The sequence below is a fragment of the Mirounga angustirostris genome, unplaced genomic scaffold (assembly GCF_029215605.1).
Source record: "Mirounga angustirostris isolate CCGP_5_RB_7025 unplaced genomic scaffold, mMirAng1.0.hap1 SCAF_5, whole genome shotgun sequence".
Lineage (NCBI taxonomy): Eukaryota > Metazoa > Chordata > Mammalia > Carnivora > Phocidae > Mirounga > Mirounga angustirostris.
The window spans coordinates 176,087,661-176,105,889 of NW_026991713.1; the positions used below are offsets into that span (position 1 = coordinate 176,087,661).

General features: G+C 41.1%; 2 protein-coding genes across 12 annotated transcripts in view; one reads left to right on the plus strand and one right to left on the minus strand.

The window, feature by feature from the left end:
• Positions 1 to 1,329: 1,329 nt before the first annotated feature.
• RNF216 (ring finger protein 216) overlaps positions 1,330 to 18,229 on the plus strand; it is a 155,626-nt gene continuing 138,726 nt past the window's right edge. For 8 of the 11 annotated variants that reach the window (XR_010412037.1, XR_010412038.1, XR_010412039.1 and 5 more), the window contains exon 1: positions 1,331 to 1,490. The gene's annotated coding sequence lies outside the window, so the exon portion shown is untranslated. Of the gene's footprint in view, positions 1,491 to 1,658; positions 2,477 to 18,229 lie in introns of those variants that run through there. The other 3 variants (XM_064593336.1, XM_064593335.1, XM_045875870.3) reach the window with 2 other exon arrangements.
• LOC123844894 (large ribosomal subunit protein eL32-like) lies at positions 11,638 to 12,137 on the minus strand. The gene has a single exon (XM_045875875.3). The coding sequence runs from the start codon at positions 12,082 to 12,084 to the stop codon at positions 11,686 to 11,688; it is 399 nt and encodes a 132-aa protein (XP_045731831.1). The 5' UTR covers positions 12,085 to 12,137; the 3' UTR covers positions 11,638 to 11,685.

Sequence of the window (18,229 nt, forward strand, 5' to 3'; positions counted from 1 at the left end):
ATCTACACTCATTCCCTAGGTGTGAGTGTAGCCAGTCCCGTGGCTTTATACATTATCTCTATCTCCGTGACTCCCACTTTAAATCCCTAGCCTGAGTTATTCTGTCTTTCTGAAGCTGCAGACTCCTATATCCAACTGCCTATTGACGTCTCTACTTGAAGGTCTAGTTGGCAATTTCACGTGTCCAAAACATGTTCACTTTTCCCTACTCAGACCAAACTCTGTCGCTCCCAATATCCCCCCATATTTGTGACTGAAACCACCATTCACCCAGTTGCACATGCCAAAAACCTTGCAGTTACCCTTGACTTCTTTCCCTCTCATCTCACATCCAATCCATCTGCAAATCTCTCTGTTCTATGTAAAAAAAAAAAAAAAAAATCCCTAATCTGATCATTTCTCCCCACTTCCTTCCTGACCATACTAGTTAAAGTCAGCATGGGGTATTATTTAGACTCCTGCAATCTCTTCCTAACTGCTTCTACTCTGAGCTCTCTAGGACCAGAGTCCTCTTTGGAAAAATCAACCCACGCCCCCCACTCCAATTCTCTAGTAGTTTTCCATCACAAAATAAAATCCAGATTCCTTATTAAGACCTCCTTTGATTTGCCATTCCCCACCACTCTCTGTTTCACTCACTGCACTGCAGGCACGCAGGTACTCTAACACACCAGGCATATCCCCTCTGCTTGAAGTGTTCTTCCTCCGGGTGGTCGCCATAGCTCACCTCCTTAAGTCACTCCATCTTCTGCTCAAATGTCTTCTCTTCAGAAGACTCCCTGACCACACTGGCATCCCCATCACTCTCTATCCCTTCTTTGCTTTATTTTTCCTGTGGGTTTTTTTTTCCCCCCCTGAACACTTCCTGCCTCAGCCAGTATTTTAGTTCGTTTGTTGGTGAGTTCGCTAGTTGGTTGTATACTTACCCACTAAAACACAGCTTTGGGAGAACAGGGACCCTCCGTACCGTTGCACCCCCAATTCCTAGAACAGTCCCTGGCACACAGGAAACTCTCCAAAAATACGCGTTGAATGAATGACTTGCCAAAGGCAAGGGGTGCAAATAAGCGCATGTCCAGTAGATTTCCATGGGCACCTGCTCCTCCCCAACATCCCCCCCCCTTTTCATCTCTAGGGAGACGGCAACACTTCCCGGGGTTGGAGGAAGGGCACCTCAGTTTCCTTCGTCCTCCCACCTCGTGGGGGAGTCAAGACTCAGTGGGCGGTGAGCGGACAGAGGTCCCTCTCTATGGTCTTACTCCCCAGGCCCCTCCTCCCTAGCACCCGGCGTGCCTCTATGGTTCTTCCTGTCATTAGTCGGGAGGGGGCGCTGTGCGCAGGCGCGGGGTGAAGCCGCGGCGGGGCCGGAAGGAGTGCGGCGGCGGCCTCGGCGGCGGCGACGACGCTGTCGGCGGCCGCTCCTGGTGACTAAAAGCTGTGGCGACAGAGGCCGCCGAGCCCGCCTGGCGAGCCGGCGAGCTGAGTGGCGAGTAAGTGTCGGCAGCGGGGTGCACCCGACTCCTCGACAGGCCGCGTGAGGCGAGTGGCGTCTCAGCCCGGCGCCTCCATTAAGCCCCGGGGTGGGGGCGGGGGCGGGGGCCACGGCCGTGAGGGGCGGCGGGGCCGCAGAGTCGGGGGCGCGGGCCCGGCCCGGCGGCCGCCCGAACGCGAGCGGGCCCGGGGCCGCGCGGGGCGCCGCGGAACGCCGGGCGGCGGGAGTAGCGGGGCCGGCGGCGAGGCGGGAGCCACAAAGGCGCGGGCGGCCGGCGGACCCTCCCCCGCGCCCGCCACTTCGGGAAGTTTCGCGGGCCCGTCCTTCGGCCTGCTGCGCGAGGGCGAAAGCGCCGAAAGACCGAGTTTCCCCGGCGGCTCCTCGCGGGAGGCGGCGTCGGTGGAGCCGAGCGCGGCCTGGAGCGCGCGGGCGGCGATGCGCTGTGACTCTGAACTCCGGCGCCCCCGGGGGAGGCGCGCCGGGCCTCAGTCCGCAAGCCCTCCCAACTCGGTTCGGGAGAGCGGGCTCCTCGAGAAAGCCGGCGGCTCCCACCCAGCCCTCGTGAGGACGTCCAAGTGCGTCAAAACCCTCTGCAGCGCGGGCAACGCGAACCCGACAGATGTGCCCGGAGCGCCGCGCCGTGAACAAGACTGGCGTTCCCGCGTGGGATGTGGCTGGAGACTGCGTGGAATGATTGTCCCAGAACTCTGGGCCACTTCAGTCCTGTGCGAGACCCCCGCCCCCCCCCCCAGGGTGCCCGCGGGGTCCCACGTAAACCAGCCGGGGGCCTTGCCGAATACGTTGCGATACGGGCCTGGGTACGGCTGGCCCTCGGCCCTTTGCTAATGCAGAAAGAAGATTGATTTGCCCTGCTGGGAGCTGGGACAGGACAGGGAAGATTTTAGGACCGACTTCGATTTTAGCACGCTTCCCTGAAGAAAGACTGCCAAGAAACAGCCTCGCTTTGTTGTGTTTGTCGTATAGGTAATTTTTTGGAGCTGGGGGTAGGGCGTGGTGTGAATCTGAGCAAATAGCTGGAGAACCTGGGGCCGGATTTGAGATCTCCCCCGTAAACCTAAATAGAGGCTAGCGGGCAGCAAGTAAGAAAGAAGCCTTCCAGCCCCTGTGGAGGAAGCCGGTGAAGGAAGTTGAAAGATGAGTCAAGGAGACAAAGTTTATGAAATAGGGCAGGAATAGTGCGCCAGTGTTTGCTAACTCTGACGGCTTCTGTTTAATCAGTGTTCGTTATATTCTAGGCTGTGTTAGGGCCTTTTCAGACCTTATAGCTAATTCTCATAGCTGGCAGTGTTATTTTATCTTCATTGTCAGTAAGACAAAACAGGATGCTCGTAAGTATGTACTGGACACTGTTCTAAGCATTTTTTTATATATTAACTCCTTTAATCTTCAGCGGTGGGGGTTCTGTTGTTATCCTTATTTTAAAAAGGAAGAAAAAAGGTACTGAAAAGTAACTTACGTAGTCACAAAGCTTGTAAGGGTCAGAGCTGGGACTTGAACTCAGTTTGGTTCCATAATTTATGCTCCTAATTATTTTGCTATTCCTGCGAATGATATTTATTCAGAAAGTTCTGGAGTATTTACTTGGTGCCAGGCAGTGTGCGATGTCCTGTGGCTGTGGGAATGAATGAGATGCAGGTGTTACACCCTTAGAACTTGTTTTAGCAGAGGAGATAGCTATTTAACATAGCTTCCTAAGTAACTGTAGATTATTATTGTGCCAAGTACTCTGAAGGATTGAGATACGTTGTGTGAATGAACAGTGGGGATGGTCAGGAAAGGTTTTTCTGAGGTGATATTTAAGATGAGAAACTCAAGGATGAATGGAGTTAATTTGGTCAGAGGCAGTGAAAAATAATCAGCCAGCTAGAGGGAAAAGGAAGAAGCACGGCATGTTCAAGGGACTGAGCCATGGTCCCTGCAGAACTGTGAATGGGGAAGAGGTGTAAGGTGAGGCAGCATTTCACAGGCCATGGGATTTTGGTTCTACCATGATGACATTTTATGATTAAAAAACCAGCATACCTCCATGCAATATGAAAATATGTCAGAGAGTAGACCTGTAGGCACAATGGGGATAGAAGGGGCAGTGTATGATGAGTTCACAGAGGATTCACCTATAAAAAGATCGTTGAAAACACTGATTTTTTTTTTTCCCCTTTCTGGATGAGGATGTGCTTGCTTATTCCAGTTTCTGAACCAATTTTCTCTTGACATTTGAGGAAAATCTTAAGGTTAAATATGTTAAACTCTTTAGCCTATGCAGTGAAGATTTTGAGTTTAATTTTTGGTTTAAAACCTTTCCTATTGTAGGGCACCTCAGTGGCTCAGTCGTTAAGCGTCTGCCTTTGGCTCAGGTCATGATCCTAGGGTCCTGGGATCGAGGCCCACATCGGGCTCCCTGCTCAGCGGGAAGCCTGCTTCTCCCTCTCCCACTTCCCCTGCTTGTGTTCCCTCTCGCTGTCTCTCTCCATCAAATAAATAAATAATTCTTAAAAAAAAAAACCTTACTGTAGAAAGACACTGATAAGAAGATTTTTAGAGCTCTTTTAAACTCTGCTAAAACTCCAGACTAATTGTCCACATAATTCTATCTGTAATTATGGGTGCTATTTTATCTTAGTTCTTTCATTTTGTCTACATATTAAAATATACACGCATTGCATTTTCTTATTCTGAACTCATCACTTGCCTTGTTCTTTCTTAATAATATCGCCATCCTCTAGCCACTGAACATCTAGGTGTCCTCAACATCTAGGTCAGTTTTGACTCCTCCTTCTTGCCTCATGGCTCTTTACATACAAAAATCCCATTGAATCTTACTCTAGTTGGTATCTTATATCTTTTTCCTCTCCCTGCTTACTGTTATCTCTAGTTCATACTTCACTGCCTCTTGTTTCCTGGGTTTCCTGCTACCAGATGTTTTTTACAGTCTTACGCAGTTAGGTTGATTTTCCTAAAGTACAAGCCTCTGTATTCTTCTTACTGGTTAGAAAATAAAATGTGAGCTGTACTTCAGTTACCCATAGATGCATAGAGCAAGCCACCGCCAAACTTAGTAACTTAATATGACAATTTTATTTGTCGACAATTTTATTTGTCGACAATTTTGTGAGTCAGGAGATTGGGAAGGACTAATCTGGGCTATTCTTTCTGATCCACATGTCGCTAGCAGAGATAGTAGCGCTGGAGGTTCCCCTTCCAAAATGCTTTTTCACTCCCATGCCTTGTCAGGGACTGCTGGGAGGGTGGGCTCAGCTACATTTTCTTTCTCCAGGTAGTGTCAGGGCTTTCCATGTGATCTCTCCATCAGGACTCACACTTCTTACTGGTGATTCTGGGTTCCAGGAGCCCTAGGTGGAAGCTGCTCAAAGTTCTTAAAGGCAAAGCTTGGAGCTTGCTAGCACAGCATTCAGTTTAGCTTAAATACAGCTATTTGAGCTAAGCTTCCCTGACTACCTGCCCTCTCCCAACTGGAATAGTGTCTTTATTGTGCTAATTCTTCATATTTTTTAGTATACTTAATTGTGTGCAGAGTTTCTCTCACTGATTGTACTCCCCAAGTTTTTTGAGGCAAGATCCATGTTGGATTTTCTTTGTATGTATTCCTCATGATGCATAACACAACCTTTTTTTTTTTTTTTAAGATTTTATTTGAAAGGGAGAAAGCGAACACAAGCGGGGGGGTGGAGTGGGGGGGGGGGAGGGGAGGAGCAGAGGGACCAGCCGACTCTCCTCTGAGTGCAGAGCCTGATGCAGGGCTTGATCCCAGGACCCCCGGATCATGACCTGAGCCAAACTCAGACGCTCAACGAACTGAGCCACCCACGTACCCCACAACTGTTTTATACCATGTGGCAAGACCACAATAAATATTTGCTTACTCTTTAATATATTTTAATTTTAATATTAAATAGTAATGTAGGGGCGCCTGGGTAACTCAGTCAGTTAAGCGTCTGACTCAATTTCAACTCAGGTCTTGATCTCAGGGTCCTGAGTTTAAGCTCCATGTCGAGCTCCACCCTGGGCATGAAGCCTACTTAAAAAATAATAATAATAATAATAATAATATAAATCCAGTTCAGTATAGAAAAGTCAGAAAATACAACAAAGCAAAAAATATAACTACTTTAAACTTATTACTTAGAAATAACCATTATTAACTTTTTGTTGTGTCGATTTAATATTGATTAAACCTTACTATAGGCTTACAACGAATGGATATCCAAATAATGGTTAAGATGAGGAGCTAGGATTTGAATGAAGAACAATAATCACTTATAGTCACTCAGAAAACCATGCTGGGAAGCGTTGTTGTGGAGTGGTATGATGTGGGCATGTCAGCTTCCAGCCTGTGCCTGGCTCTGCTTTGCCCACCTTTCACTGGAAAAAGAGATTAACTCTTTAAGTTGGAAACATCTTTTATTACTCCAAGACCAGTGTTGCTGAAGTGACAGACACATTTATGGAGATTACTCTGGAAAGCAGGAATACCACAAAACCCCAGGACCATGCAGTATTCTGTTAGGAGCATGTGGAAGGAAAAATGGAGATGTAACACGAATAGAAGGATGAGAAGAAATTTATTTACAACTGAAGAAAATCCTGATAAACTGATTGTTGTCGCTTAAGCCATGGTACCGACTCTGGTTATATGGCTCTGATGAACAGCTCCAGTCTCTGATGGATGAAGATGTTTTTGGAGCCATTCATTCAGCAACTGTGCATGACACCGGACGGAAATACAGCTGTGAATAAGAAACTGTCAGGGGCGTATGGAGAACACAATTCAAATGTGAACTTTCTCATGTGTTGATATATCCATCCAAGGAAGGGAAGGGGATTTAAAAAAGTAATGAGGACAGTTGTAGGAGGTGGAAGAGAGTATAGAATTGTCACCACATTTTTCTTGAAGTTTTTGCAGTGTAGTAGTACTACATACGATTCTCCATGGGGTAAGGAAGCAATAAAATGTATGCTAATTTTTGTTTCTAATTTGGAAGCATTATCTGATATACTGACTATAGAGTATAGTCACAAATGTACATATGATAATTTTTACAATAAAAAGAAGAGGCAAGAACAGTTGTTAGGTAGTATTTCCCATTTCTGGATTCCACGTTTGTTTAGCTATTTTCTTCAGCTGTCTGATGAAGAAGCTACTTCCAGAGGAAAAATGAAGTTTCTTATAGAAGGAAGTAAAGGTTTAACTGTGAATAGTTCTAATAAAACTAGCGAAAAGTAACCTGGAAGAGGAAAATAAAGCCCTCCCCCCACGTTTGGCTGTATTGTCAACTTACTAATAAACACTGTACATCTGTGTACTTTTGATAACAAGCTCCTGTTTTGGTGGCATTTACCATTTACAAAGTGGCTTCTCATATTCCAACACAGCCTTACAAGGTAAGAATAGCAATTTCCATTTCATAGGGAATAACAGTAGTCATAATGTGACACTTGGTGTGTGCTACGCACTATGGTAAATACTTTATATTTAATTCAATTAATTTTAAAACAACTATTCTCATTTTACAAATAAACTAGGTCCGAGAGATTAAGCAATTTACGCAGTCACTGATTCACTAAATGGTGAAACCTGGGTTCATGCTTAGGTAGTTTGATCGGAAGTCCAGATGAGAGGACTAAAGATCAGGAACTTGAATGACCTTTACAGAGAAGCTGGTCAGGAGTAGAAATTCCCTCATCAGGCTCCTTTTCTCACTGAAGCTTGGGGCCATTGTATGTACCACTCACTCATGAGGAATCTTGCTTTTATTTTTTTTATTTTAAAGATTTTATTTATTTGACAGAGAGGCACAGCAAGAGAGGGCACACAAGCAGGGGGAGTGGGAGAGGGAGAAGCAGGCTTCCCGCCGAGCAGGGAGCCCAACGCGGGGCTCGATCCCAGGACCCTGGGACCACGACCTGAGCTGAAGGCAGACGCCTAATGACTGAGCCACCCAGGCGCCCCAGGAATCTTGCTTTTAAAGCACTACTAGTAATCTGTTTTAACTACAGCTTGACATTCTAATAAATTGGGTAGATGTAAAATGAAACACATTTCCCTTTGATTTCCAGTATAAAATTGAAAGAACCTTATTGTGGTAAAAGAAGAAACAAGAAACGTGGCTAGTGGAATTACGTTCAAAATACTTTTTTTTTTTTTAAGATTTTATTTATTTGACAGAGAGAGACACAGCGAGAGAGGGAACACAAGCAGGGGGAGTGGGGGAGGGAGAAGCAGGCTTCCCGCGGAGCAGGGAGCCCGATGCGGGGCTCGATCCTAGGACCCTGGGATCACGACCTGAGCCGAAGGCAGACCCTTAACAACTGAGCCACCCAGGTGCCCCCAAAATACTTTTTAAAAATTGTATTTGAAAGAAAAGTAAAGTTTTTAATACAGTTCAAATTTGACATTAGAGCTCTTTCTACCATGCTATTTATAAATGATGTCATTATTGTTATTTTAAGTGAGATTTGTAATTTTTAAAAAGAGATACCTTTGTCCAGTTGTAGATACCAGAACGTTTTACTGTAAAACTTAGTCTTAATACACAACTTAGTATTCTCTCAGTTTGAAAAATGCTGGTGTTATTTGACTTAAAACTCTTTGTAGACATGATTATATGAGAAGCCAGACTTTGGGGTCTGCTTTCTCTAAAGCATGTAGTTTCTCTCAGGAAGGCAAAGAAAATTGAGATTTTCTTAGAACCAAAAAGGTCGGTTCTTAATTATTTTCATCAAAATAAGTAAAGCAAGAAAATGGTTCAAAAGTCAAAGTACTACTGTTTCACAGAGGCAACCACTTTTTTTCTCTTATAATGGCTTTTGTTCCCCTAACTTTCCCATTTTGAAATAGAGTACACACAAAGAAGGTTGACCCCAAACTAAGTTTAGGCCTGTGCCTAAACTTCATCTAAATGAAGTCATTCAAGGTATATTCTCTTACATTTGGATTCCTTCATTCAACCATTATGTATGGCTTAATAAATTATTATAAGATGCTTGTATCCACCACCCAGTTTAAGAAGTAGACCATCTCGGGGTGCCTGGGTGGCTCAGTTGTTAAGCGTCTGCCTTCGGCTCAGGTCATGATCCCAGGGTCCTGGGATCGAGCCTCACATTGGGCTCCCTGCTCGGCTGGGAGTCTGCTTCTCCCTCTCCCATTCCACCTGCTTGTGTTCCCTCTCTTGCTGTCTCTCTCTCTCTCTGTCAAATAAATAAAATCTTTAAAAAAAAAAAAAAAAAAGAAGTAGACCATCTCCAAGCCCCATCCATGTATCCTATCCTGATCATAACTCATTCCTCCCCCTAAAATTAAGTATTGGTCTGACTTTTATAATCATTTTCTCATATTTCTTTATTGTTTTATCACCCAAGTACATTCCTAGATACTATAATCTCATTTTAAAATTTTGATGTTTTTTTAAAATCTAAGTTTCTTCCATTCCTTTTCTTTTTTCCTTATAATTTATCTGTTGTTGAACCTGAACTATTTGATGTGTAGTTTCCCAGAGCCTAGCTAAGTGTCAGACTTTTAAAAAATTATTCCCATATAGAGACTTTATAAACATTTTTTTCTGATCCTCATTAAATACTAAGGAATAAGATTTTACTGGATGGGACTGAATTTTGGAGTCCCACTGTAACATCTTTAGATCTTTTCACACCCTTGCAAAAGCACTCCCATTGAGAATACATGGTCTGGGTTTCATGCTTATGGTACAATTCAAAAATTTCATTTTTCCTCTAGCGTCTATTCTAAAAATGTGACTGGGTCCAGATCCTTATCCAAACTCTGGTTCCATCTCTTCACAAGACTACAGATAGTGTTCTTTCCTTGGAAGGCACTTATTTCTTGTCTCTACAATGTTAGCAGTGATATTCGAGGTCTAGATCCAGTAATTCATTGAGGATTGCAAAATGATGTTTTAATTGGATTTTTAAAATTAAAATTTAAAATTAATACTGGAATATTTTTATAAAGAAACCGCTTTCTTGTCTACTGTTTGGTTATCCTGTGACATATAGTTCATATAGAAAAGGCAAGAAAGGGGCGCCTGGGTGGCTCAGTCGTTAAGCGTCTAAGTTCGGCTCAGGTCATGATCCCAGGGTCCTGGGATCGAGTCCCGCATCGGGCTCCCTGCTTGGCAGGAAGCCTGCTTCTCCCTCTCCCACTCCCCCTGCTTGTGTTCCTGCTCTTGCTATCTCTCTGTTAAATAAATAAATAAAATCTTTAAAAAAAAAAAAGTAAAGGCAAGAAAGTACCTGATTCTTTGCCTTTATTTTATTATTTATTTATTTATTTATTTATTGAGAGGGAGAGAGAGAGACAATCTTAAGCAGTCTCTACACCCAGCGTGGAGCCTAACGTGGGGCTTGATCTCACGACCCTGAGATCCTGACCTGAGCCGAAATTGAGTCAGACGCTTAACTGACTGAGCCACCCGGGCACCCCTACTTTACCAGTTTTAAAGATAATGTATTGGTTGATACCATCCTTTGAAAATGACCTTTTTAAAAATAATTGTAAGCATTTTCATTTATATGTTTTCTTAAGAGATTCATGCCATATTATTATCTTTCTTGAAACTCAAAATGTCCCATGTTTGGCCAGTGTGAGCCTCTGGGATTTTTTTTTTTTTCCTGAGTTATTCTGACAGAACCCAGTCTTTGGTAAATAGTTTTTTGATTGCGTTGTTGATATCTGATATGACAGGGTGTTGTAGGCTCATTTTGTAAGATTCCTGCTCCAGAATTGGAATTAGTAATTTCTCAAAAAAAGCCCTGGTTTCTTTTGGTGGGAAATAGTATTTAAAGACCATAATCTAGGCAATGCATATGTTCATTGCTACAAGTAATTTGTTTTCAGGCCTTTTTTTTTTTTTTTTTTGGGGTACAGAACGAAAATATTTTATGAGTTCACACTAATAATTGTAATTCAAATTTAGGGCTATTGGGGTTTTTCTTCTGTATTATAAATAAGTTCCTTTTTTTTTTTTTTTTTACACTGAAATTCTTGATTCTCGAGGGCACAGGATTAATAGCATTAGAATAGTCCATAACTGCTAATCTTTTTAACTTGTTACAAAAGTGTCGGGGGGCGCCTGGGTGGCTCAGTTGGTTAAGCAACTGCCTTCGGCTCAGGTCATGATCCCGGAGTCCCGGGATCGAGTCCCACATCAGGCTCCCTGCTCAGCAGGGAGTCTGCTTCTCCCTCTGACCCTCCTCCCTCTCATGCTCTCTGTCTCATTTTCTCTCTCGCAAATAAATAAAATCTTAAAAAAAAAAAAAATGAAAAAAGTGTTGGAATGAAAGTCTCAGAATGTCACAACCATTACGATTACATGACTTTAAAATTTTGCATATGCTTCCCCTTCCCATAATTTTTTATAATTGTACTATATTGCTTAATTTTAGTTCTCATTTAATCTTTGTGCTACAAGTAATTACATATTTAATGTTTACTGCCAGTCTTTGTGTTGGTGTCTTTAGTCATTTTGGTTGCCTGAAGTTTATTTTTCTGTCAAATTCCTCAGGAAGGTCCTGTAGAAACAATCAATAATCCATAAGTTCTTGTATATTGATGAATTTGTGCTCCTTTTCTTTGAAATTATTTTTGCTGGATACAAAATCTCTGGCTCATATTTTTTAAAGTACCCTATACCATTTTCTAATGGCAAAAAGCATCACTATCAAAGTCTGCTAATCTAATTTTCTTTCTTTTCAGTGTCTCAAGCCCAGGTCCTAAAAGGACTTCTTTAAAGTATGTGTGTCTTGGTAGTTGTCATTTTGGGTGGTTTTTGTTTTGTTTTTTGTTTTGTTGTTGTTGTTGTTTAGGTATTTACTACATTCTTTTGAAATGCAGTCTTAACATTTTTATTTTAGGAAAAATTTTTTTCCTTTACAATTTTTAGTATTCTCTACCCTTTCGATTTAGTCAAGAGGTGCTGTTTGTTATGTTGGACAGTCTTTGTCTTGAATATTTGTTCCTTAATCTCTTCAGTTTTCTATTTAAAATTCTCCTCCTTTTACCTTTCAGTTCTCCTAAGCAGTATGTGTTACATTTATTCACATTTGTGTTCCTTCTAATTTAGCCTTCACTCCTGAAACTTTTTTTTTGGTAGTTTTATGGTTTTATTAACACAAATATGATGTGCACAACAAGCTGTCTATTAATTTTCTTCGCTGGGCAGCCTGGCGTTGGGATTGGTGACTCTGATTGCCAGCTGGGCTGCTCTTTCCACAATAGCTTTGCGGTTCTTGGAGGAGACATTGTGAGCAATCTCTGCACAGTAAGATTTGTTGTACAGCAGCACTTCAAGTTCCTTGACGTTGTGGACTAGGAACTTCTGGAAGCCACTGGGCAACATGTGCTTTGTTTTCTTGTTGCTCCTGTAACCAATGTTGGGCATCAAGATCTGGCCCTTGAATCTTCTGCGCACCCTATTGTCAGTGCCTCTGGGTTTCTGCCAGTTGCGCTTAATTTTGACATAGTCTGACTGGTGCCGGATGAACTTCTTGGTCCTCTTTTTAGTGATCTTGGGCTTCACCAGAGGTCTGAGGGCAGCCATGATGCCCAGTAACAGATGGCTGCCACCTCCACAGGCAGCACCGAGGAAGAGAGGGGAAGCTTCTGAAACTTATTTTAATTTTTACTTCTTTCCTGAGATCTGTCATTCTGTTTCTGAGTTTTCTAGTTCTGATTTATATTGTTGTATTATGTCTTGTATTATTTTCTTAGTGTCCTTTAGGTTGTTAAATCTTTCTGGCATGTTTTCATTGTTTGTAGGGATGTTGTTTTGCTGCTGCTTGTTTTTCTTATAACTTTATAAGAGTTTGACATCATTTCTTTTCTTTACTCATTTTTATTTTTCAGCAGAAACTCCGCAAGCCAGAATCTTTGCTCATTTTTAATGACACTGGTTTTCTTGGACTTTTAGAAGGAGGGTAGTTTAGGATAGCTTTTCAAACCTCATAGAACTCCCTTTTTGTGCAGTGTTCAAAATATGACAGCTTGCTTTTTGAGATTTCTGGCTTCGTCCTCTATTGTTATGTAGGCCTGCCTTTTCTTTGTCTTTATTGTCTCTGTCTTCCTCAATTTCATTTTTCCCAGCTTTTCATCTCATGGGGCCCTGTCCTGCAAGGGAGCCCTGCTAGATCAGGTTTGAAACTTTATGGGTCCTAGACTACTTCACTCTCAGATCTTAACTTGAATTCCTTGCACTCCCCCGCTATTGAACTGAGCAAACCCCTTCCTGGTGTTCTTGCAGCTTTCTCAGATTGGCCTGTGTGCTTTTCAGTGAATACCTGTTGGTTGTTTGGGGGTTGTCCTCTTCTCAGGTCTGAATGATTCCCTGTGATTTCTGAGGCAGAAATGGTACTTCAGAGATCTCATGGCTCTTGATGATTTGTCCTTGGGTTCGTATTTGGAAGTTTATAGTGATTCTTAGTTTTTTTTCTAATTTGGAATTTTTTTGTTTTTATTTTTTTTATTTTTTTTTTAAGATTTTGTTTATTTATTTGACAGAGACAACAGCGAGAGAGGGAACACAAGCAGGGGGAGTGGGAGGTGGGAGAGGGAGAAGCAGGTTTCCCACTGAGCAGGGAGCCCAATGCAGGGCTTGATCCCAGGACCCCGGGATCATGACCTGAGCCGAAGGCAGACGCTTAATGACTGAGCCACCCAGGTGCCCCAGGAATTTTTTTGTTTTTAGATGAGAATTTGGGTAGGTTCAAAAACTATGGTGCTGCTGTCTTCCCAGAATTCCCTTGTGGTTTCAGTTTACGTTCCTCTGATGTCTCATAATGTTGGGTACTTTTTCATTTGTTAACTGGCCTTTTGGGTTTCCTCAGGGTACTCAACATTGGGAATTCAAATCTTTTAGCCCATTTTTCCTTGAAGTTGTCTGGTTGGTTCTTGTGTTTTTCAGTTACCATTAAGTGTTCTTTATATTTGTTGGATAGGAGCCCTTTGTTATATGTATTGCAGATTTCTTCTCCCAGTGGCTTGCCTTTTCACTCTTAATTTCTTCTGTGAATAGAAGTTTTTATTTTTGATGTACAATATTTCAATCTTTTCTATTATGGATAGTACTTTTTATATCCTGTTTAATCTATCTTTCCCAACTCCAAGTTTGTGAAGGTATTTTTTTATGGTATCTTCTAGAAACTTTTTTACCTTTCCATTTAAATCAAGAGTTCACCTAAAGTCATTTTTGTCTAAGGCATGAGGAAGAGACCTAGTTCCTCATTCTTCCTGCCCCCCCATACAGCTTTCTAGTACAGCATTATAGAGTAAAAACATGTTTTCCACTGCTTTGCAATGTCACTTTTGTCATAAATCAGACATCCACATGAATGAATATTTCTGGACTCTGTTCCTTTGGTCTGTTTTTCTCTTCTTTTGCCAATACCACATGGTCTTAATTAACTGTAGCTTTGTATTAATAAGACTTACTGATAGTGTAAATCTTCCACCTTTTTTTTTTTCTTTATGAATGCCTTGTTTATTCTTGGCTCTTTACGTTTTCCTGTAGATTTTAGAGTCATCTAGTATATATCCACTTTTTAAAATCCTATTAAGGCTATATTAAATCTGTAGATCAATTTGGGAGGAATTGACATCTTTACAAAATTGAGCTTTCCAGCCCATGAATGTGGTATGTCTCTCCATTCCTTAGTGTTCTTTGGTTTCTCTCAGTGATTTACAGTTTTCTATATAGAGATCTGGCATGTCTTTCATTGCATTTATTCCTTGGTATACGATAGTTTTTGATGCTACTCTAAGGAGTATCCTTTCAAAATACCATTTTCTGATTGTTTCTTATTAGTATAGTGTTCATTTTTGTATATTGGCCATGTATCCAGAGACTTTGTTATTCATTCCACTTATTATAGTGGTATTTCTGTGTACAGTCACGTATACAAATATAACTTTGTCCTGTTACCTTCCAGTATTTTTATCATTTTTTGTTTTTTAAGTAGGCTCCACACCCAGCACAGGGCTTGAACTCAAGACCCCAAGATCAAGAGCTGAGCTGAGATCAAGAGTCAGACACTTAACCGACTGAGACACCCAGGGGCCCCTGTTGTTTTATCTTTTGATAATCCATCTGGAATTGATGTTTAGGTGTGGTATAAGGCATGAATCAAGGCTCATTTTCTTCCCATAGAGATGCCCACTTGGCGCAGCGGTGTTTATTGGAAGACCATTCTTCCCACCGCGTTGCAGTAGCACCTTTGTTTTTATATGGATGACCAAATGTATGTGGATCTGTTTCTGAGCCCTCTGTTCTGTTTCTCTGTCTTTGCATCAATATACAGTCTTACCATCTGCAAATAATGCCAGTTTAATTTCTTCAGCTTGATATTTTATTTCTCTTTATTGCCCCACTCTACTTGATACAACCTCCAGTACAGTGTAGACAAGAAATGGTGAAAACTCTCCATTTCAGGGAGGAAGCTTTTCATTGTTTCACTGTTAGATGTGAGGTTTGCTGTAGTATTTTTGAAATGTCTTTAACTTGATGAAGGAAGTCTTTTCTAATACCTAATAGGCTGAGAGATTCTAATCATGAATAGGTGTTAAATTTTAATGCTTTTTTTGTCCCCCAGTCTACTGCAATGATCATATAGTTTTTTCTTTATTCCAGTTATGTAACTTACTTTGCTTTGGTTATGATTTTTGCCTCTGTGTTCATGATAGATATTGGTCTTTCTTGTGCTGTTCTTAGGAGCTTTTAGTATCAAAATTATACAGGCCTCATAAAATGATTCAGAATAATGTTTGTTCTTTTGCTTTTCTTAGTTTTTGTAATATTAGTTACATTTCTTCCTCAGATACTTAGAAGACTTTACTGGGAAAGGTTTCAGAGCTTTTACAGTATTCTTTGTGGGAAGGTTATTAATTACTGATTCGGTTTCCTTATTTGGTACAGCTCTGTTGAGATTTAAAATTTTCTTTGTTCAGGGGTGCCTGGCTGGCTCAGTCCACAAAGCATGTGACTCTTGATCTCAGGGGGGTGAGTTTGATCTCGGGGGGGTGAGTTTGAGCCCCACAGTGGGTGTAGAGATTACTTAAGTAAATAATTTATAAATAAATAAATGAATGAATAAATATTCTTTGTTCAGCTGTGGTAAGTGGTATCAAGGAGTTTGCCCATTCACAATTTCATATTAATTGGTATAAAATTATTATACTGTTCTTTTTATATTGTAGAATCTGTAGTGGTATCTTCTTTTACATTCCTGATAATGGTTATTTGTGTTTTCTCCTATTTTTCCTTGATGAATTATGATAGAGATTTATCAGTCTTCTTAATCTTTTTAGAGAACTTTTTGTTTGGACTTTTCTCTATATGTTTGTATCTGTTTTGTTAATTTCTGCTGTTATGATTGCCTTCTATTTTTCTGGTTTGATTTACTGTGCTTTTTCTAGCTTCTTGAGATCGAGGCTTTGATCATTGATTTCTTGGTCCTTTTTCTTCTCTAAAATAGCATTTGGATGTATAAATTGCCCTCTAAACACTGCCTTAACTCCAGCCTACGAATTTTGATGTCTTTTGTTTTCATTACCGTTTGGATCATCCAGTCAAAATACAGGAGTTTCTAATTTTCATTGTAATTTCTTCTTTAACCCATGAGTTGTTTAGTTTGCTTAATTTCCAATATTTAGAAATTTCCTAGTTATCTTTCTTTTACTGGCTGTTCTATATGATTTCAAGCCCATGAAATTTGTTGAGACTAACCTTGTGACTCAGGATATAACCCGTTTTATAAATAAATGTTCTCTATATACTTGAAAAGAATGTTCTGCAGTTGTTAGGTAGAGTGGTCTATAAATGTCAATGAGGTCAAGTAGTTTGATAGTGCTGTTCAAGTCGTCTGTCCAGCTATAAAAATATGTGTTACTTGGGTGCCTGGGTGGCTCAGTTGGTTGAGCGACTGCCTTCAGCTCAGGTCATGATCCTGGAGTCCCGGGATCGAGTCCCGCATCGGGCTCCCTGCTCAGCAGGGAGTCTACTTCTCCTTCTGACCCTCCCCCCTCTCATGCTCTCTCTCTATCTCATGCTCTCTCTCAAATAAATAAATAAAATCTTTAAAAAAAAAAATTAAAAAAAAAATTTGTGTTACTTCCTTAAGGTCTGTCAGTTTCAGGTATATGTGTTTTGAAGCTGTAGTATTAGATTCGTACACATTTAGTATTATATCTTCTGTGAGTTGACCCTCTTAACTGGATGAAATCTCCCTACTCGTCTCTAATACTACTTACGTCAATTTTGTCTGATCCTAGTCTATTCATAGAGTTTTTCATGGGTTTTGTTGTACCCCTTCTGCCCTCACCCAAAAAGGAAAAGATTAAATGGTTGAAAAGAGAGCTTCAACATAGAATTGGAGTTTATTTAAAAAATCAGATGGACGTTTTATGACTGAAAAATAAAGTATCTTATGAGTTATTGATGTTCAGTATATTGCTTTCCATCCTTTTACTTTAAAGCTTTCTTTTATACATAAAAGTGTTTATGTAATACAATTTCCAATATGATTATAAGTTGTATGGGATAATGACTTGATGTATGTAAATTGCAAACTGATTACCTCAGGAAGTTTAGTTTAGTTAACATCCATCATCTCATATGGATAACCCCCCAGAAAAAGAGAAAAACTTTTTTTTTTTTCCTTGCAATGAGATCTTTCAGGATTTACTCTCTTAGCAACTTCCAAATACACCTTACAGCAGTGTTAACTACAGTCCTCATGTTGAACCTTATGGCCCCATTACTTAAATATTTTGTAACTGGAAGTTTGTACCTTTTGACCTCCTTTATCCAGTTCTCCTATCTTTGGTAACCACATGTGATTTCACTTTCTACGAGTTTGGGTCTTTGGGAGGTTTGGGGGGTTTTTTTGGATTCCACATGTGAGATCATATCATATTTGTCTTTCTGTCTCATTTCACTTAGTGTATAATGCTTTCAGAGTTCATCCATGTTGTTGCAAATGGCAGGATTTCCCTCTTTTTTTTTTTTTTTTTTTACAGATTAGTAGTATTCTGTTTTCTAGCATTTCTTTTTTTTTTTTTCTTTTTTTAATTTATTTATGAGAGAGAGCGGGGGGAGGAGCAGAGGGAGAGGGACAAGCAAATTCCATGCTCAGTGCAAAGCCCAATGCAGGGCTCAGTCTTAGGACCCTGAGATCATGACCTGAGCTTAAACCAAGAGTCAGACACTTAACTGACTGAACCACCCAGGTGCCCCTCTGTTTTCTTTACCCATTCACTGAATGAACACTTAGGCCGTGTCCACATCTTGGCTATTGTGAATAATGCTGCAGTGAATATGGGGGTGCAGATAGCTCTTTAACATTAGTGATTTCTTTTCCTTCAGATATATACCCAGAAATGGAATTGCTGGATCATATGGTAGTTTTATTTTGAATTTGTTTTGTTTGGTTTCTTTGTTTTTTGTTTTAATATTTTATTTCTTAGCGTGTGTGAGAGAGAGAGAGAGCACAAGTGGGGGAAGGGGTAGAGGCAGAGAGAGAAGCAGACTCCTCAGTGAGCAGGGATCCCGAATCAGGACTCAATCCCAGGACCCTGGGATCATGACCTGAGCCAAAGCAGATGCTTAACCAACTGAGCCACCCAGGTGCCCTATTTTTAATTTTTTGATGCACCCCCATACTAGTTTCGATAAAGGGAATTTACATTCCCTCCAG

Bases quoted from the DNA above. Each gene is read 5' to 3' on its own strand.
- LOC123844894 (XM_045875875.3), bottom strand. From the start codon at position 12,084: ATGGCTGCCCTCAGACCTCTGGTGAAGCCCAAGATCACTAAAAAGAGG.